The 24,907-nt window shown below is 40.2% G+C and overlaps 2 protein-coding genes and 1 long non-coding RNA gene across 4 annotated transcripts in view; 1 reads left to right on the top strand and 2 right to left on the bottom strand.

Annotated features, from left to right (window-relative positions):
- On the bottom strand, window positions 1-8,290 carry stum (stum, mechanosensory transduction mediator homolog). Its single transcript, XM_077553349.1, has 3 exons — window positions 7,855-8,290; window positions 1,639-3,433; window positions 1-1,432 (listed from the first exon to the last, which is right to left on the bottom strand). The coding sequence occupies exons 1-2, from the start codon at window positions 8,051-8,053 to the stop codon at window positions 3,198-3,200; spliced, it is 435 nt and encodes a 144-aa protein (XP_077409475.1). The 5' UTR covers window positions 8,054-8,290; the 3' UTR covers window positions 1-1,432; window positions 1,639-3,197.
- On the top strand, window positions 1,021-22,145 carry LOC144039718 (uncharacterized). Of its 2 annotated transcripts, XR_013289523.1 has the most exons (6): window positions 1,021-1,126; window positions 1,328-1,471; window positions 3,237-3,429; window positions 6,975-7,111; window positions 16,989-17,164; window positions 21,734-21,787. It is a non-coding gene; the product is annotated as an uncharacterized LOC144039718 (long non-coding RNA). The 2 variants fall into 2 exon arrangements; XR_013289524.1 differs by lacking the exon at window positions 16,989-17,164 and having other exon boundaries at window positions 6,975-7,101; window positions 21,734-22,145.
- ehd3 (EH-domain containing 3) overlaps window positions 12,771-24,907 on the bottom strand; it is a 14,322-nt gene continuing 2,185 nt past the window's right edge. The window contains exons 2-8 of the mRNA XM_077553347.1: window positions 23,376-23,552; window positions 21,703-21,800; window positions 19,256-19,397; window positions 19,085-19,184; window positions 18,025-18,195; window positions 16,922-17,086; window positions 12,771-15,332 (exon numbers count right to left, since the gene is read on the bottom strand). Of these exons, the coding sequence (XP_077409473.1) occupies window positions 14,805-15,332; window positions 16,922-17,086; window positions 18,025-18,195; window positions 19,085-19,184; window positions 19,256-19,397; window positions 21,703-21,800; window positions 23,376-23,552 (1,381 nt within the window). The 3' untranslated portion in view covers window positions 12,771-14,804. The remainder of the gene's footprint in view (window positions 15,333-16,921; window positions 17,087-18,024; window positions 18,196-19,084; window positions 19,185-19,255; window positions 19,398-21,702; window positions 21,801-23,375; window positions 23,553-24,907) is intronic.

Genomic DNA, 24,907 nt, shown 5'->3' on the forward strand with positions numbered 1-24,907 from the left:
TTCCAATAAATTGTTTTAATGTCAAGATTCAGTTTCACAGAATTCAGCTACACTGCTATTATAACTTATCTTTGTGGGTTTGTTTACTGTAAAAAAAAAATAAATGAAGCAAATAAATAAATCTGCATGCAAGAACAAATGCATTTGAATGTATATTCTTCAACCAGAAAAACAACAGCACCCGCAAGCAGGAAATTACGCATTTTTCTAGGATTTGGTGCTTTTTATTTTCGCCGTATGTTATGATTGGTCAAACTTTCTGTTGTGCCATGCTCTGCCCACACGCAATGGTAAAAACTCAAATTCTTCACAAGTTTAGCGTCCACCACCTGCCTAGCAATAGGACCAAATCCAGCCACGTGTTAAAAGCGTCATTCAATAAACGTAATGCACAATTTACAGCAACAATGTACCATTAGCCACCGTCTGGTTTCCTTTTCTTTTTTTTTAAGACAAAGTTCATTATGAGCAACATTCCCAACCAAATCACCCAATTTCACTTAATTCTTCTGCAAATTAGTGGTTCACTCCAAACAATAAATTTTTGTACATCTATCTATGCCAGCGATGTATACAGGCACAACAATTAATTAAATGATCTTCCACTAGATGGCAGAAGATACAATTAACCTGCTTATCCACTTTATCTTTGACTAAAAAGATTTCACACGGAGTAAATACATCTTTTTCACTATACAATGGTTTCTTGAGATGCAAATTTTATACATTCCGTGACTGCACTCATTATGAAAACACTTTTATCTCAAACCAGCTTTCCCCTCATTGAAATGAATGGAAATGCCAATAATCTGTTCCGGTCTCTATTTGAATAAGGAAAAAAGCACTCCATAATATTGCGCTTTATAAAAACATATAGTACATAATTAAACACAATGTAAAGAATTAGTGTGTGCATCAATATTCACTGTTGCCTGGGTGTGCACGATTTGGCCACCAGAGGACAGTATAATACAGTCATGCGGACATAAACAAAGAAGAAGAGTTTCACAACTGCTGTAAGTGACGTTGTAAGCTATCGCAAGGCACTACATTATACTTTTTTTCTGACATTTTTGTTTTGGTCCCGTGTCATGAGAAGGTTGAGAAACATTAATGTAGATTATAGGTAAAACAAAACAAAACATTACATTACAGTTACTCAAGGAAGAACACACGTGTTTCATTGTCACTGCCTGTTCCTGCTTAGCCTCATGGCTAGCATGTCGCGGCTAACTCGCGACCTTGCCTATATTTTGGCAGATAATTCATGTCCTTTCTTTTGAATTCCATCTAATAGAAGCCTCTCGATATCTTCTGTTTCAAAAAGGTAAGGTTGCTGCCGCGTTTCCGGGTACGGGTGCACAGGTACTTCCCCAGCCCACAACGTTGGAGTTCTCTCAGACGTCCTGTGGAACGCCCTGATCTCTGTAGCCTGGATATGGACAAGAAAAGAAGAATGGCTTTTCTATATGTATGTATTCACTTGTATGTTTACATTTGAAAATGTTTAAAATGACTGGGTCTTAACATGGTCTGTTTGGAGTTATAGCGCCACCTGCTGCTTTGGCTTACACATAACTGATAAAGCTAAGTTTGTGAGTAAATAGAAATACAGGGTGGGGGGAAAAAATCACCTACCGTCAGAAACTTTGGGAAGATGACGTGGGAGAGAGAAAAAGACAGTTAGTACTTAGTAGATCACCGACATGTCACGCTGAAACATCACCTGACTGACACGCACAACCCGCATTTGTCGGATCGCGGCCGGTATAAAAGCGTGGATGAAAAAGGGACGTGGGTGGAATTAATGCGCGGGGGAAAGATACGGCAAAAAAAAAAAAGATGCGGGAGAGACGGCAGGCGACCGTGTGGGAGGAGGGGAATGGCGCTCATTAGATGGATGGGTGGAGGGAGAGGATGAGAAGAATGGATTGATCGCATGCAAAGCGGGGAAGATCATTAAGGGAGAGAAGGAAGGAGACATCAACTTATTATGGCAGGAAAGTGGGAATACGTGCATTCTGTGCTCTTTGACGACATGATCCTGTATGGGAAGATGTCAGCTTCAAGCTTCTCTGCATATATATTCAAGAAGAGCCAGGGGCTACACACAAACACACACACACACACACACACACACACACACACACACACACACACACACACTGTATGGCAATGATCTCAAATCAGCAGTTTGGCAGAAAGAGAACAAATCTTCAAAAAAGACTTCAAAATGTCTGATGCCACTCCCAGCTCCAATTTTGTGTCAAACTAATAAAACCAAGAGATTTACATGTTGTGTATTTAAAATAACCACGTAACTGCCCGAAAAGCGTACTTTGTAATTAGATTGACCCTACGGTACTGTACAATTAAATATTAGAGGGATTTATGTATTTATTTTGTCGTTGAGGCTGGCACGGATGTGCGGTAATTCAAATCAATAGGGAAAGACGATTTGAGATGTTTCAAGTGACGCCATGGTACTGATTTAACTCGTCTCTAAAGGCGTCAAACTGTAACAGCTCAATGTCTTGCACCCAATAAGAAAAAAAATACTTTTCATCTCATGTATTATTTCTAGGGGTGTCAAAATTAGTGCATTAATTTAAAGTTCCTTCACCGCCACTAACTTTATTAACGTGTGATTAATGTCCGCCCCTTGGAAAGTCTGCACTGGGGGAATTGCAGACACGTTCAAGTCATTAGCAGTAATAAATTTAATAATAATGCATATATTTGTGAAGACTGGAGTCAAGTTGTATTTTACAATTTAAAAAATGTGCAGAATTTCACAAGTTACTTATTGCTAAATATTAGCTAGCTGTTAATATGATAAGAAAAATGCACTGAGCTGTCACCAATGTCTTACAAACACAATTATGCCATCTTGTGGCAGAAAAATGACCAACACAAATCAACATCACACTCGTTTTTTTTACAGTACAGGACGTCTTTTTAATTTTAACGCAATTTATGAATTATTATGAAATTACTGTGACTAAAAGGTGCAGCTATATTTTTATTAGTTTAACATTTTTTCCCCACTTTTACGTTAACAAGAGTATGAAAACGTAGAGATTTTTTTTTGTACATTTAGAACAGATATCAAATTTGCGATTAATCGCGAGTTAGCTATTGAAATCATGCGATTAATTACGATCACAGATTTTAACCGCCTCACACCCCTAATTATTTCATCTAAATGTCTTTCTTCGGTGGTTTGGCGTGAGGAGTGAGTGCGACTGACTTGCCAGGATGACCATGTCCATGCCCCAGAAGATGCTCATGATCCAGCCCACCATGATGACGGCCGTGGCGATCTGGATGAGGGCCGCCGCCACGTTAAGCCAAAAGACGCAGCAGACGCCGCGCTCGGCCACCAGCTCGCTGCGAGCGCCGCACAGCACCGTGAAGGCCGAGATGAAGGTACCTGCAGCGCAAACATTTTCTCACACTATTCACGCTGGAACAACTGATCAACATCTTAATCATTACAATCGAGATTTGAAATCCTCTAAACAGCCGTGTGGCTCATTTAGAGATTTCTAAGGTGACAAAAGTAAAGAGTGCCAGCGTGAGGAAGGCATGGTGGGCGTTTTGTGGATTTTTTTTCTTCTTGTCACGCTAGTGGAATCCAACAGTCGGAGCAGGTGGGACGTGTGCATAGCGACACACACAGTAGAAGTACTCATTTCACACTTTGATCGCTACAAATTATTTACTTTGTTTTACAAATTGTTTTTATACAGCATTAAGATGAAGAAAAAAGGTCATCCTGGCTGCTCCGCCAATCTGATGCCTGGTTGCCACGGCAATGATGGGGATCTTTAAAATGACTTCAGTGTAAGAGCGATGCCGCTTAGAGCGCGTCGTCGTTGTCAGAGGAAAAGGCGGAAGAATGAGAAATAAATAATAGCAGGAAATCTGACCTAACTATAAGTTGCTTTAGAGCGCCTCGTTGTCCGCTGTGAGTGTGTGCATGTCACAGAGAGAGGGAGAGACTGAAGAGCAAAGAAAAAAACACAAAAGAAAGTCAGACGTGACAGCCAGCATATAGAACGAAACTTGGCTTTGGCGTGGCCACTTTAGAGTGCCTTGTTGTGAGCTGTGAGTGTGTGCATGTCACAGAGAGAGAGAGGGAGAGACCGAAGAGCAACACACAAAAAAAAACTTAAGTCTGACGTGACAGCCATCAAGTAGACCAGGACTTTGCATTGGCGTGGGTGCGTCAGAGCGCCTCGTCGTCTGCTGTGAGTGCACGCGCTTATGCATTAAGTGGATATATTTTGGCATCTCAATGTAGGAATGTGTTGTGCAGGGTTAACAAATAAAAAACTGACTTAATGAGCTTTTTACGATCATTGTTACTCATGTTCCTCCAGTGAATGAAACACAATGATTATAATTTTCTCTGATGTGAGCTCTAGTGGGGCCACAGTCGTGCGTTTAGGAACAGGAACATCAGCGTGAGCTCCACAATTATAGAGCGTAGCAATAAAAAAAAAAAAAAAAAAAGAAAGAATAAATCTCCAATTGTAATAATGATCTGTGCTGCGCTGAAGACTGAGCGAGCATGTGGGAGACGTCTTGTGTGTCCAGATATTAGCCGGACTAATGACTATAATTACACAAAAAAGTCTCCAAAGCGCCCACTGCTCGTGTGGGAGGTTAATGACGGAGTGTGAAAAAGACAGAAAGAGACGAGCGGGAGAAGCCAAGGCAGACAATAGAAAGAAAGGCTTTAAAAGTAGCCGCTGATCACTTTGGGAACGGCGACCCACAATGCATTGTGGGGGTTTCTTCTAGTGATATGTGGTCTTTCCAAACTTACAATTTGGCATAACTATAAAATAAATAGATAGAATTTAAGCATATATTCTTTATCCTCAGTGACAAACGACTAATATGGCTGCGGCTTACGGAGGAGTAACTTGTGACCGCCTCGATTGTGTTGTATGCTATACTGCCCCTTGGTGGCCAAGGCGCCCAAACTGGAAGGAGCAGCACAATGTCCATTAAATTTCATAAAGCGCAATGTTATATAGTGTTATTTTTTTTATAAAAAAATATTCACAATTTCTAAGGCAAAACGCTGTGTTGCGAACAACTCGGCGTGATGCGCGTATGACACATTGTGTGTATTATTTTTGTCATTTTAATAACAGTGACTGTGCGCTCTCTTTGTGTAGCCTGACAATACACACACACAAACACACACACTCAAATGGACAGGAGATGACGCTGGGCTCCAAATGTAATTATACATAATAAAATCGGATTATTTTATTTTGGCCTCCAGGTTGGATAGAACAAAACATGCTGCGTTCACTCGCGCGCGCAACTGAATTGTATTCATGTTCAGTCAGCGTTGCCATGGCAACTGGTGGCGGGGCCATTCAATGAAATGTCAAGGCATCCAGGCACTCGCGCGTACACGCACGCACGCACGCACGCGCGTGTACAGGTGCTGGGGACAATTTAGTCAAGACGACATGTCAAGTCAACATGGCTGCCAAAAAGAGGGGAAGTGACCGTGGGGGCGTGGGGGCGTGGCCGCCTCGGACGGCTTTAATTGATTTCGCAGTCAGACGTCTGGGACATTTTCAAGGAGACGGCGGAGGAAAAAGGGAAGCATTCAAGGTTTTTGTTTCAAGTTGTGATTTCATTGAAGTCAGGCGTCGTCCCCCAACACAACCCCCGGAAAATAAAATACTTACACAGCTGTATTGTGCTATTTTTCTGTATAGTTAAAAATAAAAGCAATGTTACCCAAATATTTGACAAGTTGACAGGTTAAGTTTTTTTTATTTTTATTTTTTATTTTTTGTGCACAGAATCAGTCCCACTTCACACCTCATTTAGGTTCTTAAAAAAGCTATTTTTAATTTAATTAAATAAATATTGTTGGAATCTTTTTTATATTTTTTATTTTTAAAGATAATTGTACCTAAAATAAACAACACTTATTAGATATGTGCAAAATAAATTTATTATTATTATTTTTTACTATTATTAATATATCTTAATGTAATGAAATAATTGGTTTGATTTTATAAATGTGTTCTTATTTTTATTTTATTTTAACTTGCTTAATTTAATATAATTAAAGTCAATATTTATATGTTCTAATGTGTACTCTTATCTACTCATTAATTTTTTTATTAAATGTATTTATCTTAGTAAATGTATTTTATCAGATGAATTTAGTACTTCATGTAGTTTTTTTTTTTATTGTTACTTTTTAATGTAATGAAATTAATGGTTACATTTGATAATGTATTCGTATTTTTTTACACTTATTTTCTTTGACGGAAAATGAAATCATTGATATTATTGACTTTAAATGTATAAGTCAGATTTTTTGTAAGGAACAAAAGCGCTCTTTACCACTCATTAAAAATAATAATAATAATATTTTTTTATTGATTTTTTAAAATTGATATACATGATTTGTATATTAGTATCAATTTAATGTTCCTTATAACACATCCCCAGACTGTGTAAGCATCTAGACCAGGGGATGAATTTGAATTTTTTGAAATGTGGACCTTTGAGACTCTTTTATGAATATTATAACTATATAAATAAACTTGACTTGACTCTTCCGTTTGATGTCACGTACTGACCGGTCCACCAAAGTGTAGCAAAAGATGCAATAATAGATATCCATAATTCACAAGTGGATATGTGCAAGTGAATTGCAGATGTCTGGAATGAGAAACCGTCTACACATAAATGGGAAAAGTTGCGTCATTTGTCCTAGGCAAAATGATGTTGCCGATATCTCTAATTCATTTTTGACAAAACTAAGTTATGGTTATCTTCCCAGTCTTTTTTTCAGTGAGACCACCTGGTAGAATTAAGATGAAATAAATGATCTGTCGTTTTTGCTAGTCACAATTACGTTAATTAAATATTCAAATATGACTACAGCTCGCATCTTTCTTAATCCTGCGCGTCTGTCCCACCAGGTCACCGTTGGGACTTGATACCATGACGAGACGTACTAGCCACCAGCTAGCTTGCGAAGCTAACTCAGCTCTCGGCTGGTGGCGGCGGGCTCTTCCGTGGCGTCGTCCCATGCTTGGAGTTGTGCCAGTTGTGCACAGTAAGTCTCTCGGCATCGTTTACATTGCACTTCACTTAATTTGATTTGCTAAGGTATTAAAACACATTTTAAAAATAATACAAGCACATTTAAAATACATATATTGTGAGAGAGCAAGAGCAATGGGTAACACATTTATATTTTACAGTATTGGTAAAGTGTACCAATCCTTCCATGTGTTTACAGGAAACAAATCTTCTTTTTTTATCTCATAATATGCAATAATTATGCCCAAATGCACAATGTACATTGTAAAGTGAACCTATGGCCATTACGTTCTGTTGGCGTAAAAAGCAGGATTATATAGGAAGACGTTTAATCATCCTCAACAAAAATTAGGCTCTGCTGAAATACTTCCTGTTTTCATTCTTCTTCTTTCAAATGCACACAGTCTCAAACTAAATATTGTGCGCCATCTCATGGTCAATAGTGGATTTACACCCAATACAAGCGAGAGTGAGGGCCAAAACGGTGCCCAAAAAAAAATGCCGAAACTGGCAACAGAGGGGGTGTTTACTGTACATAGCATTTTAAATAACGTAAACTAAATAGCAACGGCAAGCTGTACCATAAATTGTGATTGTCGTTGATGTGAACGAAGGTGCAGATTTTCAGCAATTAACTTCAAGCATGCATCTATTTTTAAATACTCCCGTGTTATGATTTTAAACGTGCTCTGTAAATAAAAGTTGACTTGAGTTTATCATGCAACTAACGTATAGAAAAATGTTGGTCAAACTCACCTAGTCCAGGTATGAAGGTGTTGAGGAAGAGGCAAATGACGGCCAGAGGGAAAGGCATTGTGGGTATGGCGGCCCTCAGGGGTCCCTTCTTCTCGCGGACCTCCACCACCACGCCGCCCCCGCTCCCCGGCGCGGGGCCCATCGGGACAGATTTGACCCCCAAGCTGTCCCCCATCATGCTCCCCTCCTTCTGTGCCATCTTATTTGCTGAACGAGCACTTCGCTATTCAAAGTCAACACAGTCCAAAAATACTAACAGTCCTAAAAAGTCTCTTATAAGTGATGCTGCTCATCGGGCCTCCGACGTCCGGGAAAAATTCATATTAACAACAAAAATCGTTGAAATTCCTGGAAAGACGATTGTAGTTTCCTGGGTGTTTCTTTCTTTTGGTCAAATGGGTTCTCAAGCGTTCACAGGCTGAGAGAAAGCGCTCACTACAACCCTGTCCCCCCCCCCCTTTTTTTTTCGACTGCCGCTCTCCCCTCACCGTTTAAAGGTACAGCGCACTCCTGAAAGCGCTCATCCTCATTTGACAATGCTGAGAGTCCAGCCTTCGCATTCGTGCCTGAATGCTAAGAGTGAAAGTATTCTATCATAACGCTAAAAATTACATTTTACTGTTAATGCCCAGACATCAGTATTCTCACTAATGCTGCTGTTCATAGAAAAATGTGATGCTGTGAGACAAGGGTTGCTATTTAAAAAAATATATATTTAAAATGTATTGTCTGAATGCTGAGAAACAAATCTGTCCACACTAATGCTATTGCGAATCAAAAATGTTTTTGCTAGCGCTGATGCAAGCATTCACACAATTGCTATTGTGCGTTAAGAATGTTTTTGTTAATGCTGAGAGACGAGTATTCGCACCAATGCCAATTGTTGTCAAAAATGTTTTTGTAAATACGATGAGACAGTGCATTAGAAATAAGCGAATGCTGTGAGGCGGGTATAAACACGAATGCTATTGTGCGTAAAAAAAAATGTATTGTGTATTCTGAGAAACAAGTATTTCGGACTGTACGGTGTCAAAAATGCTTTGTCGATGCTGAGAGACCAATATTTGCATTGTGCATGAAAAAAAATGTATGAATGCCTTTATTCAAACTTATTTATACCATAACAAAAAAGTTTTTCAGTGTTAATACTGAAACGAGAATTATCACTAATGCTGTTTCCTTAAAAAAAAAAAAAAAATGCTGAGAGACAATCATTCTCACACTCTTCAAAATACACTCAGATTAACGCTCTAAAAATGTGTTACCATAGAGACATTCGCAATAATTATTATGTATATAGAATATAATCCTAAAAAAGAATAGCATATTACATCGCAAACTTTGAAAAAAATGGCATTTAAATAATTTTTTGTATCTCCAGACACCACTTAACTTTTCCGGCCTACTCTCTATCCGTTGCTTGTCCGATTGTTCACTTGCGTTTAGTTTGAAAGAAATCATAACAGACAAAGAGCACAATTTATATTCCTCGCTAAAAACAATTTAATGATTGTAAATGACGGTCTTGCCCCTCCCCGCGCTCTCCCGCCTTGGCTGTCATCTCCTAGCAACCCGCGAAGCTTGCGGGTAATTACTCGGGGCCCGATATTGATCTCCCGTCCTTTTTGGCTCCGTCTCAAGTTTTAATATCCTCTTAAGTCCTCGCATAAAAACGAGGATGCCAAGGTCGTTTTTTTTTGTCACGCAACGCCAATCAAAGCAAAGCAGAAGCGGGTTGCGTCTCAAAGGGCCAACGTGAGCTCACGATGAGCTGGCGCCGCCTATTGCCATGGCAACATCACAGGGTTGCCAGGTCAGTAAGGCAAGCTTAAAGTTGACTTTTTTGTTCAGTAATTACGGATTTTTTTTATTTTTATTTTTTTTAAATAAACACATTAGCATGATGATATTCCGCTTATCCCTTAAAGGTAAGAATTTATAATTAAGTGTGTGTGTGCGCGCGGATGGCTGCAAGCAACCTTTTAATAGCGTTCATTAAAACGTTCAGCCCTCAAAGCCAGTTTCACTTCGTAATATGACATTTGCTATGCTTTTGTAACGTGAGTAAACAGACCGAAAAGTCTCAAGAATGTCATCTTGACATAGGAAGTCTTCTATTTTGGTTTGTAATGGCCATTTTTTGTGTCATTTTACTCTGTTTTCTACATTTAAAAAAATTGGACTTTTTCCACTTTTTCACTTTTGTTGCCAGGAATTTGGATATTAAATTTACACCGTTATACAAGTTGTGCGCTTACTACTTTTATTTTGTAGTAAAGTGCCTTTTTTTTTTCAGTGTTGGCACATGAAAATATCTAATAAATTATTTACAAAATGTGAGGGCTGTACTATAATCCTTACCTGTGGTCTGTCAATGTCTCATGAAGCGGACAAAGTGCGCCATCTGCTGGCCTTCCACCAAACACACAATTCGGCAATTTGAGATTTACTGTATAAAGTATTCAAATGAAAATGAGTTGAATGAAACCGTATTCAAACCAATGAATTATTTTTGTTGTTTTGAGATAATTCAGTTATGAACTTTTGTTCTGTTTACGCTAAAACTGATATTTCAAAATCAATTGCAACATTAAAGAAGAGAACAAAACCATAATGAAACCTCAAGGTGGCAGCAGAGCCACACAGCACAAAGACTCATTCAACTGCTTCAAATTAACAATAATAATGCGATTAATACTTGTGGGGCTATAAAAAAAAAAATCATTACCTTTTGTTCTGGTGGCTCTTATTTTTGAATGTTGTAGTCTGACTGCGTGCATGAAAATGCCCTTAAAATGTACACTGTTGTGCTTCCTTGAAAAGAAAATGCACGTGTTTATTTTACAACATGTTCTCATCCTTTTCTCTTGACAAGCACAGATAACCGGAGCCTCCTCATTCATCACTCTGATATGTGCAGTTCCTCCTTTATGCAACATGATAAATGAGCTGGCCCTCGCCACCATTAGAAAAAAAAACCGACCAAATTAGCTGAAATATGAAAAAAAAAAAAAAAGAAGTGTATGTGAGTACTTTGTCAGGAAGTAGTTCTCAAATAATATTTTCCCAGTTAATTGTACGTTTTTGATTCGTACACTTTTTGGATAATTCATCAGGGTCAATCTGACCCTACTGCTGGAAACCAAACAGGAGGGTTAAGTTCAAACCTCCAGCATAACAACAGTTAACAATTAACCCTTCAAGAAGTACGTTTGTCACAGTTTCTCCACGACGGCTGCCATTAATTAAACATCCCCGTGTCGCCACTCCCTTCCGTGACTTGCGACTCCACACCCCTCGTCCCTGGCCTCATGCCCTCCGCACACGCACAGTCCAGTCTCCCCATGGATCACGAACAGCTTTATCCAAGGAATCCCAAGAATGGACGTTTATCATGTTCCTCCTTTTTTTAGTATATTTATGAGTTTACTTTAATGTAATTTTTGTCTCTTTTTTTTTTTTTTTCCATTTGCAATTCAGACCCTGAATCCTGCTTCACTTAACATTGTGAAGTTTGGTAGACATGTCACTCAAGAGTCAACGTGCACAAAAAGTCTCTAGAACCCATGCCCAAAAAGACAAACAGGGATGTGATTTTTCCGCTAATTCGCGGAATTCCGCTTTTTTTTTATCCCCCCCCCCCAAAAAAAAAAAAATCCGATTTATTTTTTTTTTAAATTTTTTGTAGTTCATTGTGTATGCACATGACTCCGACAGATAACATCTTCTGCTATAACAAAGACATTTGTGGTATGCTCTAATATGAGTTACTTTTCATTTGGTCATGATACAATTATTTGTTCATGAAATTTGAACTCTTCAACATTATTTATGTGTTAACTTAGTAATCACATGAGTTAGATATGATGATATTCTCAGTGATAGTTTTTAAAAGCAAAGGCAGTCCAATGTTTTTGAATGTGACTGATTTTGAGTTGACTAAAACTGCCATTTTATATGGGATAGTTCAATATACATTGAAAATGTATGCTGTTGTTTTGTCTATTTCTTTGTCATGTAAGTGCATTGAAAGTACTTAAAAACACGGAAAACCCATGAGCTCCGGGGGGCTGTGCCCCCCTTGTCCCCCCACCAGGGCACTGCCCTGGACCTAGCTGGGTGCCAGCGGCCCCCAGGCCCCCGGCTAAATTTTCAGATAATTTCACTTTGGTCAAATCACATCCCTGGACAAAGCAACTTGGTCATTCTGGTTGAAAGTGGCCTTTTTTTTTTTTCTTCTTCTTTCACTTAGCAACTAAAATTTTGTTAGGCATGTCTTACAAGAGTTAAAAAACAAACAAAAAACATTTCAAGTACTTTTGCCCAAAAAGACAGGAAGTCAGCCATTTTTGCTGGAAATGGCCATTTTGACCCTGGAACAGATTATTTCTATTTACGTGACTTCTCATAGTGTGTTTGTGTGTGTGGGGGGTGCATTTACGTAATAAGATATATAGCTTCCTCGTACACACAAACAGGCACATTCATCACACATTCCTGTGTCACTGTCATTTATATAAATGTATGTATATATATATATATATATTTATTTATTTATTTCCATCACGGTACAGATAAGATTTCATCTCATCCGAGTCCGTCTCACTGTCTCCTTTTTCCGGGAAATGCACGTCCTCAAAATAACCCTACGCTTCCACTTTATGTTCCACTGGGACGCACATTACACTGATCTGTTGTACACACGTCCCATTTTTGGGTGTCATGGTCAAGGTGAGACAGGAAGTGCCATGCAAGAGGACAGACAGGGTTGCATCTCCAAATAGTATTTGCCAATTACTGTTTATTTCACATTTCTTTTATATTGTACATCTTACATGCTTTTATTTTTTTTAATTTATTTACATAAGACAATAGTGTAAAAAAAGAAAGAAAAAAAGACAGGTTTCAGACATGGATCATGTTCACGAAGAAGTTTATTGTGCTGATCGGAAGCGAGACATCCAGTATAAACGTGGATTGGAATGCAAGCAATTTTCATGACATTCACATTAGGAGACGCGCACGAACGGTTATTGTGTTGTGTGAACGTGTCGCGCTAAAATGTTGACATTCTAGCGGAGTCCATTCAAGTGGAGTGAAGGAGAGTATAGTGGCATATTGCGACAGTAATGGAACATCAATGATTATGGGTATAGCTCCAATAAATGTGTAGTGTTATTAGTGTTAATTATCCTCATAAAAATAAAAAAGTGTGTTGCCCCGCTGAGGAAGGTTAGAAGAGTTAGCATAATACATAATGGTCTCATACAATAAAATAGCACGCCAGCAGCACACATAAAAGTCACAGTATAACATTGGAACATTTAAGACGACATCATTTCCCTGCAATCCTCCTTTTCGAACCCTTTGAGGTTGTTGTTTTTATTTTGGGAGGGGGGGGGGGGTTCGGTTCACACCATTTTTGACATTTTTCCCAGTGTTTTTAAACGCCCTGTAAAGTGAATTCAAAGATTTGTTTCGAAATACCTTATACACATTTTTGGGGGGCGTGGCTAAAAGGGGGCGCCTTCGCCAGAGTCCGCGTTCATCTAGCGCAATTTTGACGCGCGGTTAGCTGGCTAGCTCTACCACCCCGAAAATGCAACGTCCTTTAAGATAGCTTATGTGGCCGCTCTAGAGTGCCTCATTGTCAGTTGCGAGTGCGCGCACCCCTAAGTGGATATATCTTATGTAGTTATGTGTAGGCATAAGAAAGATGTTAGTAGTATCCAGATAACTTTGTAACTGGTCATGATTTTCAAGCTTCGTTTTTGATACTTGCCGTTTTCACACGCAGAAATGAAATTCTCCTTCCACGGTTCAGCTACATCAGTATAGATTCTAGAACGCCATCTGTTGATTGGTGGAAAAAAACTGCCATGACGACGCACCGTTGACGTGACTAACCCGGCCAGCACTTGAAGCACAAGCTTGATCTGGATTCACAGTTCCAAACCGTCGCAAACTGAACTGTACCACTAGGTGGGAACTAGCGATGGAAAATCTCTTTCACTGATTAACTGGTACAATTGATGATCAATTGTCTAAGCAGTACATTACGTTACAGTTTAGTTCAGGTCAGGAATGCACTTCCTTTCGATTTAATTGTCAACATTTGTCAGTTGTCAACCACTTTTCAGCACCCAATCAACCTGAGGTCACCAACCAACCAATCAATCAACTACTAATGCTAAGTCGCTAATGCTATCCGTCCAACTCACCACAATCCAAATCATACCGAACCGGACTTATCCCATTTCACCGATAACGCACAAGCACAATCGGGATTTGCGTTTTTCAGCTGAACTGAAATGACGGATGAACATTCAACTAAACATCTTTGATTGTTATTCTTTTAAAAAAAAAAAATATTTATACAGTGAACCCCCGTTTTAGTCGCATACCATGTTGTGCCGCAATAAGCCGGGCAGCTTTGAGCTCTACTGGAAGAAATGCAGTGTAATTAAGAGCAAGAAGAGGCAGAGAAGGTGCCCAACTACTGAAAAGTCCAGTAATGGTTGTTTCATTCCAACAGAGAGAATACATCCCTGTGGGTATTGTTGTATGCTCTGTTTGTATGTGTTGCTGCTACTTTACAATACTGTGTCATTTACTATTTAACTTTACAACAGAGAGAAAAATCTGCAAAAATCTGCAGATTTTTTTTTAGGGTTGAAAGTCACTATCTTTGTTATATTGACTATATTTCAGATTTTAACCTATCGCAAGTTGATGTGGAACGATTCCCCCACAATAAACTGGGATTCACTGTATAATGAATTGATCCGAAGAGTTGTGCCTGAAGTTCAACTTTGTGGTAGTTGACATCATGTTTCGCTTCAAGACATGATCAATCAATGACTGGATTTATGAAGTCCATTCCAACTGGAAACGTGTTCATCTTCTGTTTCTGAATGATTAGCGACGTCAGACGTGGAGCTCCGCCGCGTTTACTCTGGCATTTTCCTCTTGGAGGGCGGCAGCAGATGCGCCGGCAGCTCGGTGGGCAGATCGTGTCCCTCCAACTTGACTTTAATGAGGTGGTTGGCCAACGCAAACTCCTCGTCGTCCAGCATGCCGTCCTTGTCAATGTCGGCCAGCTTCCAAATTTTCCCCAACACCGTGTTGGGCAGCTTGGATTTGACCATCTCCCTCTTGGCGTTGGCGCCCGTCACCTTGCCGTTGACGGGCGACAGCGTGTAGAAGATCTCGTCGTAGGCCGGCTTATCGCGCGCCACCACCCACTCGGCCTCGTCGATGCCCTCGCCGGCGCCCTCCCCGTAGCCGTGGCCGAAGGGGCCGTTGAGCGTGCCGTCGAAGGCGCCGCCCTTGACCACCGGGTTGGGTCGCTGCGTCTCCTCCTGCCGCACCAGCACCATCAGGCCGGCGATGTCGTGGGCGAGCATGTCGTCCACTGCCTCCAGGAGCTTGGACTTGAGGGGCTGGAACTTGGTGAGGTCCTGAGCTTGGAGTTGGTCCTGGAAGGGAGGCGCACACATGGCAAAAGTATTCAAATTCTGTACCTAAAAGTCTCTGTTAAAGTGAAAAGTCTTCTAAATTTGACACACCGCAGAGAAGAGTGTTGTTAATAAGAACCCCGCCAAGTTGGAATGAAAAAAAAAAAAGTATGTATGTAACATCAGGCTTCAAAATGCAAAATCACACAGTGAGAAACTACCTAAAATTCTCCTAACCGACTCTTACGTCGCTCTCCCCATGTTGCGCGTGCACTCATGGCCAACAACAAGGCAGCCAAATCAGTGCAGAGTCCTGGTCCACGCACCAGTTCTACAGTCTTTGACTTTTTTTCTTCCCTTATTTTCCACTGTGCTCGCTTTTCTGCCTTTCCAACCACACCGTGTGCACACTCATGGCCGACAATGGGGCACTCTAAAGTGGCAAGTTCGGTGGAAGTTTACAGAGTCCTTTACATGGACTCTATTGAAAGCAGATTCACCGATTCAATACTTGTACTTAACTCATTCAAACCCAAAAACGCGTAAGCACTTTTTTTAAAAATATTTTGTCCCAAAACGTATTTACACATCTTTTAAAATGTTTTTTTCCTGAGCATACAGAAGGCTTTGATTGCAGCTTCTGACATGAAGAGGTGGCTTTAAGCAATGGTAGTTAGTACAAAAAAACGGCCAGCAGGTGGCAGCACAGTATAAGAATACACATATTCACCCACATACAAAAAAAAAAAAAATACAAAAAAAAAAAAATATATATATATATATATATATATATATATATATATATATATATATATATATATATATATATATATATATATATATATATATATATATATATATATAAAAAAAGGGAGAGCAATGCTGATGACATGTCAAATCGGTAAAATTACCGAATGAACAATACTGAGCTCTCCTGTTTTTGGAGGGACGTGAATAATGATGAAACTCAGCTATATTCTAATGCTAATTGCTGCAAAACGGAAACAGATAGACATATACTTTTTTTTTCCCCTGATGAGAGAAGAAACTTTCATCTTTCTTTTGATAGGTTCCGTGTTTTTATAGCAATAGAACACAATATTCTGTGGGCCTTGCATAATCAGTCAAAATCCAGTAAAACAGCCGGGAGCGAAGGGGGTTGCTTCAGTGAAAATGACTGGGAGTGAAGGAGTTAATAAAAAGTATGTGTATATATATATATATATATATATATATATATGTCCCCTCTAAAAGTATTGGAACATTACACCATCATAGTTTAACAAGTCCCATACAGCACAGGAAGCCTCTCCAGCATGTCATAAAAAGTGCACAGCACATCTGTAGCGTAGCCTTCACACCAATATATCACATTTATGACAACCATGCCACGAAAGGGGACAGCATTATCAGAGGCGGCACACATCCACAACATACTTTTCACGCGTCTTTTATCTTGCTGTACTGTACCTACTACTAGTATTTGTTTGGAAGAGTCTATTTTGACAAAGGAGTTGAAGGTACCCGTTTTAAAGAGTTCTGAGTAACCCGCAGTAAAAAAAAACATCATGGTGAACTATTGGTAAACAGTTCCTCTTCCTCATCCTTACCTGCATCCTCTTCAGATTTGGAAAATCTCCCGGCGATATCTGATGTTCCCTCTCGATGCGCTTGTAGATGTCTCCGAGGCTGGCGATAAGCTCCTTCTTCTTGTTCTCCCGGCCAAACACCGCCGGCATCTCCTTCTTCAGGGAGCTGATGATGTACGCGTGGACCTGCGTGGCGGGATTTTACAGATGCAATCAGGACCACGCCGGCGTGGAGAACAAAGCGACGGAAAGCGACGACATGAAGTACGCTAATGACATTCGATAGAAAAATTCAGCCTTTACGAATAATGATATTGTTTGATATTTTTAAAAAAAATACTAAAAAAAACAAACCTGCTCTAAAAAGTAAACTGACTGAATAAAAAAAGAAAAAAAAAGAAAAGTCATAACTAAATAAAAACTAACCTTAACTCTTTGACTGCCAAAAACGTTAAATAACGTTTAGTAAAATCCTATGGAGGAGTGCCAAAGACGTTAAAAGACGTTTTTTTTTCAAAACAGAGGTGAAACTAACCATTTTCTATTGTTGATTACTGAAAAACTGAATAAGGTAGATACAAACTTTTTTTTCTGATGAAAGATGAGAGTCCAATCTTTCATTTGGTAGTATGTGTGTTTCCATAGTCCAAACACATAATTTTCTGTGGACCTTGAAAGATCAGTCAAAAATGCTTAAATCGGCTGGCACCCACGGCATCCCTTTTCTGAAAACGTCTGGCAGTCAAAGAGTTAATGAAAAATGCCAAACTATAATAACCGTGCTTAGGACGCAGGCTAGCGAAATTAGCTCTCAGTTTGAGAAGTCGATGAGGGAAATTGTTCATTCGTAGCGAGATAAAAGCGCTTCCCCAAAGTCTGTCTCGTGACCTTGAAGCTCAACACAAACTCGCACACATCATCTGTCAAACAGGAAAAGTGCATTCAAGTGTTTCCGACAAGTCGTTGAGGGTCTGTCCTCGAACAGGAAAGAGGAAATCATTGATTCTGAGGAGTGATCCCATTTGTCCTAACAGCTGAACGCTAAGAGGAAACATTTCTATCCTGGAAACACGCAAAATGTACATCTGGCATTTTTCTGTGTGTGTGTAAGTAGCCGACTTTACCTTTGCCAACCTGGCCCGCTTGATTAGATCGTTGAGCTTCCTCAGTGCAGCGTTCCGCGGCAACGACTGGATGTCCTTGAACAAATCTTGCTCCTCGGCCTCGAACAGCTTCCTGTTGTCAGGAATCAGCAGCGGGTGCGACCAAAAGGAGCCGATGTACACGCGGATCACCTGCCGGACGGACACAAAAGGGAGATTTTCTCTCATGTTCAACTAGAATATGCAGATTTTTAAATGTAATAAAGTGTGCAGATCGTCACAGTTGAGTCAACCCACCCAAACAATATGTTCTATCCAGCCCCACTAGTCTAAATACAGTATTCTGGTTAATATTGTAATATGAGTTACGCAGCAAAATTCAGCCATTTTTATCCATTTTAGGGGGCGGCCATTTTGCCACTTGCGGTCGAGTGAAGACGACATCAATGTTGCTCAGATCTCAGGTAACAACCAATCACAGCTCAGCTTCAAAAAAAACCAGGTGAGCTCTGATTGGCTGTTAACTGAGCCCTGAGCAACTGTGAGGTCATCTTCAGTCGACAGCAAGTGGCAAAATGGCCGCCCCCTGAGATGGATAAAAAATGGCTGGATTTTGCTTCATAACTAAAATTCCAAAAATGTAATATTAATCAGAATGTCATGTTCAGACTAGTGAGGTCACATATAACATTGTCAAGAATGTTTAAGGTTGACTTTAAATCTGATTAGTTGGCAGCAATCCGATTGGACGAAAAAAATCTTACATCCATATTGGAACTAGTGTAGCCAATAAAAAATACTATGAAATGAACTTATGAAGTGATCCTCTGTGAGTAATTGATGCACCCCCAACAGGGTTTGTATTTGCCTTTAGATGCCACAAGATGGTGGCAAAGTACTATTTTTATCTAAATGGCGCTCCTCCAATCACTTCAAATTGTTTCCCTGGCACCAAGATGCCAAGTGCTGCTCGTAAGGGGTTCAACTGGTTTTCTTAAAGTCCAATATTCCAATTGAAGTTGCAAATGTAGGTCATTGCTACTGTCCCGCCCACTTCAGCCTACCGTTAACAGACGTTTACCTCAGGTGTGTTGACTATTTTTCCCAGTGACCACATGAGCGCGCCGTACACTCGCATCAGCTGCTGAGTCTCGATCTGGTCCGCCTTGTTCAGCACCACTCTGATGACAAAATGAAACAGAAATTGTGGTTTTATTTGATGCGCCGGCACAAAAGTCCCATCTTGACGTACCTTATCTTGTCCTCGTGGTTCTTCAGCGCCTTTATCACGTCAGAAAACTCGTCGGAAATGTCCAATTTGTGAGCGTCGAAGAGCAGGATGATCCGGTCCACGCGCTCGGCAAACCACTCCAGGACGGCTGCAAAGTCGTAGCCTGGAGAGCGAGAGCGAGAGCGAGAGCGAGAGAGAGCGAGAGAGAGAGAGAGAGAGAGAGAGAGAAAAAAAAAAGTCACCACTTTTTACACACAAAGTCATGAATCATCATTTTTTGTCACCATTGACGCAATTATTAGAAGACCATTTTGCAACATGAATTCAAAAATTGGATGAAAATGGCAGACTTAAGTTGGCAAACCATGCAAAGTCAAACTCATTAGCATGTTTAATACCAAGGGACCGCAACCAAGCTTTTTTTAATGTTAATGTGCGGCTTCTTGCGCAAAACCGACAAGACGCCTTGATGGTTTGCCCAAGAATGTGAATTTGGTGGAGTAAAATCTGTACATGGTTTTGCAATTTTAGTTTGACTCTCTTTTTTTAAAAAAAAAAAATTATTATTGTATTTTTGCAACCCATGTGACAAGATTCCCCAAATTCCCCAAAGTATCACATTGTTAACTGCTGGTTTAGCAGTATGTTGACATCCAACAGACAATACCTCCATAAGGACATCTACGGAGGCAGCTATAGCCTGATAACTCCTCCTCTGGACACACATACAGGGTGCACACATACACCAAAAAGGGGTGCATAGAGACCAAAGAAATAGTAAGACAAGAGAGGCAGGAATGTAAAATAAAACATGAAGAGAAATTGCATGCCTGAGAACCATTTGGCGAATGTGTAAGCGGAAGAAATAGTGTCGTTTTCGGTTATCCGGCTTCTTTTGTCCATGACGGCCGTTGGTATGGCAATGCCGCCATTTAGTGTTTGGAATGCCACAGGAGACTGAAAAGGATTATGGGAATTGCTATTTGCCTTTTATATGTCCCTGTGCTGTGGTATGCGTAATGTTTGGTCACTAATACAAAAGTTTTTTTTTACGTAATTAGTATTACTGGATTATATAAAATGGTACGGTGGTTTGTACCCAGCATAGAGTTTCTTTGTTGTGGTCATGGCGGGCCCCAGATCGCCTCCTTTAACAATCCAATTATTTGCAGAACAGCCAGGACGCACTACTTATGTGTTGTGTGAGTGCTAGCCTCAGCGCTAATGTGACTGCTCAGATTTTAAATTCTAAAATCAGGATTGCACTTTAAAAAAAACAAAAAACTTGATCTTACAGACAGACAGACATTCACAAACCACGTCATGTAGGTTCAGTAGCTTAGCATATTTAGCTTTGTACTGTGTGTTTTGTGAGCTAGCCTTGGCACAAATGGAATGGAATGTAAACATTATCCACACTAAAATGATATACAAAATATTTCAAGACATGTTATTATTATAACCCTAATAAATTGTATTAGCTTGTGCATTAGCTTAGCATCTATAGCTGTATACCAGGTGTGGTAATGTTGCTGTTCAGATTTCAACACAAAATGTATTTATTTCCAAGTTGCTATTCGCTAATGTTACTGTATATATTACATACACTAAACTCATCTTATTTCAATACAAAATGTGAAACGTTCTTTTTTTTACAAATAAATAAAAAAAATTATAAGAAATGTTTTTTTATTATTATTATTTTTTAAATATATATACATATATATATACATATACACACACATATATATATATATATATATATATATATATATATATATATATATATATATATATATACATTTTTTTTTTGTATGTGTATGTGCGTGTGTGTGTGCGTGCATGCGTGCGAGTGTGTGTGTATTCATCAGTTCACCTAAAGCCCATTAAAAAAAATTCCATCCTAATAATATAATATAATAATAAATTGCCAAATGCAGAAACATCAATGTAAGTTATCACGATGTAGTGGCTCTCGCTAACAGACAGAATTAAGTAACCAGAATTAGGTTAAAAAAAAATGTGAAACGTTCTGTTAGTATGTATTACTATTAGCTTAGCATCTTTAGCTTCTCGCAATGTCTTGACCACTTAACAAATAGACATTTACCACTGGCCTTTTTTTTATTCACAATGGCTCAGGAGTAAATTACACTCCAAAAAAAGCTTTGCGAAACCTCATGAGACGACAAATTGAACAATTAGGGTCTCAAATGCGTGCGTGCGTGTGTGCGCGCAAGAATGCGAGACCACAAGCACGTGCCCAATCACAGCTCATTTTGGACGCTACTTCCTGTTCTTTGAAACCAAAGGGACATAATCCTCCTGAAACGCTGACATTGTTGGATTCAATGGGACGGGTCGGGTGTTGGGTAGCTCAACGGGTTTGGCGAATGAACACAATTATACACACGCGCACACACAAGCATAAAAAGCCATAGGTGAAGTGTCGCGACAGTGTGTTTTACCTCGACTGATTCTCTGTTTCTCCCCTGACAGGATCCCTGGCGTGTCAATCACACTGATGCTCTCCAACACTGGGTTAGTCAGCTGGGCGCACACAAACCTAAACACACACACAGATAATAACCAAGATACTGTAAACGTGTCAAAACAAACCGAGCGGTAAGCTGTATAAATAAATGTACAGTAATAATGCATGGCATGTGTGCATCAAATGTATTTGACCATCAACAGATCACCAGTACTTCCCGATGAACATCATTTATTGATATTGATTTGAAAAGATAATATATTCTAACTTGAAATGGATGGTCTTAGTCAACCACTGGACAAAAATGTGATATTTTGTCCAAATTGAAAAAGGGGACGCACATTTTGTCCGGTAAGGAGATCCCAAGTAAACACAAAATATGCTCCAAGGAAAACAGTGACCTCTGTTCTCCACACACAAAAATATCTTGTGTGTGTGTGTGTGTGTGGATCCTCTTATGTCCCAGTAGGATACTGTATTCCATGGGAGGAGGTGTGAATACTCTCAACCTTGCACTTAACCGTTTCAATCGCTGCTCGCTATCTTTTTAGTCCGCTGAACTCTCACAGCCATGCGGCCTCAATGCTCGGAGTCCGTCAAAAAATGTCCGCACTGTTGAGTTTGTTTCATCGAAGACTCGAAAAGAAGTGTCAGAGGCCAAGTTCGTTTCTGCCAGCGTCTTTGAATTTCAGCAGGGCAGGAGGGCCTTCATCAACCACGAGAAGTTAATAGGATTTTATCTTTCATGGCGAGTTTCAAAAAAATGCCGTCATGTTCCAGCCACGAGCAGTGACTAAAACAAAAACATTTCACAATTCAGTATCACCCAAGTTCAACTCAATAGCAATTGATATCTTTAATAGTGTTTGGGTTTTGGGGGACTTTTTGTACGTCCACTCATGGTTAGACTTGCCAAATTTCATGCTGAAAATGTAATTATACTCTGAAACTGACTTTAGGGACAGAATTTTTGACATCCCACCCCCCCCCCCCCCCCCCCCAAATTATGACCACCTCAGACCAAAGTTGCCGACTTCCTGTGTCTTCTTGGGAAAGGGTTCTTGAGACGTCCTCTGCTGTCAACTGAAATGAATGTCAAACTGCCTTTGGGCTCGATTTGCGAACATCACGGACGGCTCACCTGTTTTTAGCGAGCCCGAGGGCACTTTAACTTCAATTTTGTTGGACAGCAGAGGGCGGTATAAGGCCAAAATGGCAGCCCCCTGAGATGGATGAAAATAGATAGATTAGTCTGCTTAATTCTAAATACAAAAATACAATATTACTCAAAATACCGTGTTTAGATTAGTGAGGTCACATTGAACATATCGCAAAGAAAAGTGGGCTGAGTATAGTGCCCAAGTCATCTTTTCACCATTAAAAAAAAAAAAGAGGTTGTGAGGGCCTGTTCATCACTGCCAGCAGTTTTAATTTGATCCTAGCACGTGTTTTCTTTCCCTGTGGCATGACCTACATATGTATCACACATGACGCCAGCAGGTCGGGCAAAACCTGACTGGTGAGTGCAAGGAAAATCAATCACAAAGGAATGTAGCGCTGTGCTGCGGATTCTCACTTTAGCTCGCTTGCCACCTACCACTTTACATACTTGGCGTGACAGCGTCACAACATGGCCGAGGGGCAAACCTGTTGAGGAAGGCGTTCCCGAAGGCGTTGAGCTTCCTGAAAGGCTTCTTGGGGTCCACCACAAGAGCGTTGCCGGGAATCACGCCCTCCGTGTCGCCGTGCATCACCGCGATGAAGGAATCCGTGGTGGGCTCGGGGCCGATGCGCATCCCGGGAAAATCCTGCTCCAACAGGTAGCTGTGGGACAAGTGAGGCGTTCAGTGATGCCTTTGATAAGATGTGAGCGCTCGTTCTTCCAAGTTGGGCTCTGGGGAAAGTTCTCCAACTTTAAACTCAAAGTGAAACGTACAGGGGGGGGGGGGGGGGGGGGGGTGGGGGAGTAACGACGACCACAAGTTTTTCCAAGTTTTGCTTGGCTGAAACTCAAAACTTCACCATTAGAGGGCAGTAATGAAGAAAAAGTCAACCCCAAAATTTTTGGGGGGCAATAATATGTTCTATGCAGCCCCACTAGTCTAAGTATGGTATTCTGGTTAATGCAAAATCCAGCCGTTTTTTTGTCCATCTCGGGGGCGGCCATTTTGCCACTTGCTGTTGACTGACGATGACATCAATGTTGCTCATGTCTCAGGTGACAACCAATCACAGCGCTGCTTCAGAAAACAGGTGAGATCTGATTGGTCGTCGCCTGAGCCCTGAGCAACTGTGATGTCATCTTCAGTCGACAGCAAGTGGCAAAATGGCCGCCCCTAAAATGGATTAAAAACAGATGGATTTTGCTCCATAACTCATATTCCACAAATGTAATGTTTAGACTAGTGAGGTCACGTATAATATATTATTACCAAGAAATGTTTAAATTTGACTTCCACTTTAACATCTGGCGACCATCACGTCACCTGTTTCATGCTCACATTCTGTGTTTTGTGCAGAATTTCTTTTTTGTAACTAAGTGCTGAGAAGAGGAAGGCCAAGTATGTCGGAGCGTGAATGTATCACGAGATTTGACTTGACAGCAAGCAGTAGTCTTGATAATCACTCGTTTTGTTTTTGGGGTAAGGCAGATGAAGCCTGGCTTGGTTTTCTGAGTCACGTGACCCATTTGCAGCTTGTTGCAAGGCAGAATTTGTCATCAGCAATTGTTTTTGCGTCATTTGACTCTCCCAGGAAGTTGTTGTGGCTCACAAAGGCCAGCCTGAAAGCATTACAATGAAAAATAGCTAACAATAGCGCAAAGCTAGTATAACAAGTGATAAGAATTCCGTTTTTAATTTGAAATGAGTTCTAATTATATATTGAAGCAGCTGAGCCAGAATGCAACCTGTTTGAAATCTAGCCTAATACCAAGTCCTTAGAATAGATTTAACCCAAAAGTCATTTATGTTAAATGTTGTTATTTAGGCCAAACAAGCACATTTCTCTTAGTCGTACTTTGCAAATTTCCCAGTTTCCCACTCAACCTTGAGCAGATGGCTGGACTCGGCTTTAGTGGCTACATCAGCTTAATCCCCGGCAGATCCTCCCAACGTGAGCTAATGCTCTTTATAGCGACAACAAGGAGATCTTTTAAGAAATCTTCTTTCTTGGTGGTC

This window comes from Vanacampus margaritifer, chromosome 19 (genome assembly GCF_051991255.1).
Source record: "Vanacampus margaritifer isolate UIUO_Vmar chromosome 19, RoL_Vmar_1.0, whole genome shotgun sequence".
Lineage (NCBI taxonomy): Eukaryota > Metazoa > Chordata > Actinopteri > Syngnathiformes > Syngnathidae > Vanacampus > Vanacampus margaritifer.

Bases quoted from the DNA above. Each gene is read 5' to 3' on its own strand.
- stum (XM_077553349.1), bottom strand. From the start codon at position 8,053: ATGGCACAGAAGGAGGGGAGCATGATGGGGGACAGCTTGGGGGTCAAA. The intron at 3,434-7,854 runs GTGAGTTTGACC...TTTGCGCTGCAG, and splicing joins CACCTTCATACCTGGACTAG to GTACCTTCATCTCGGCCTTC.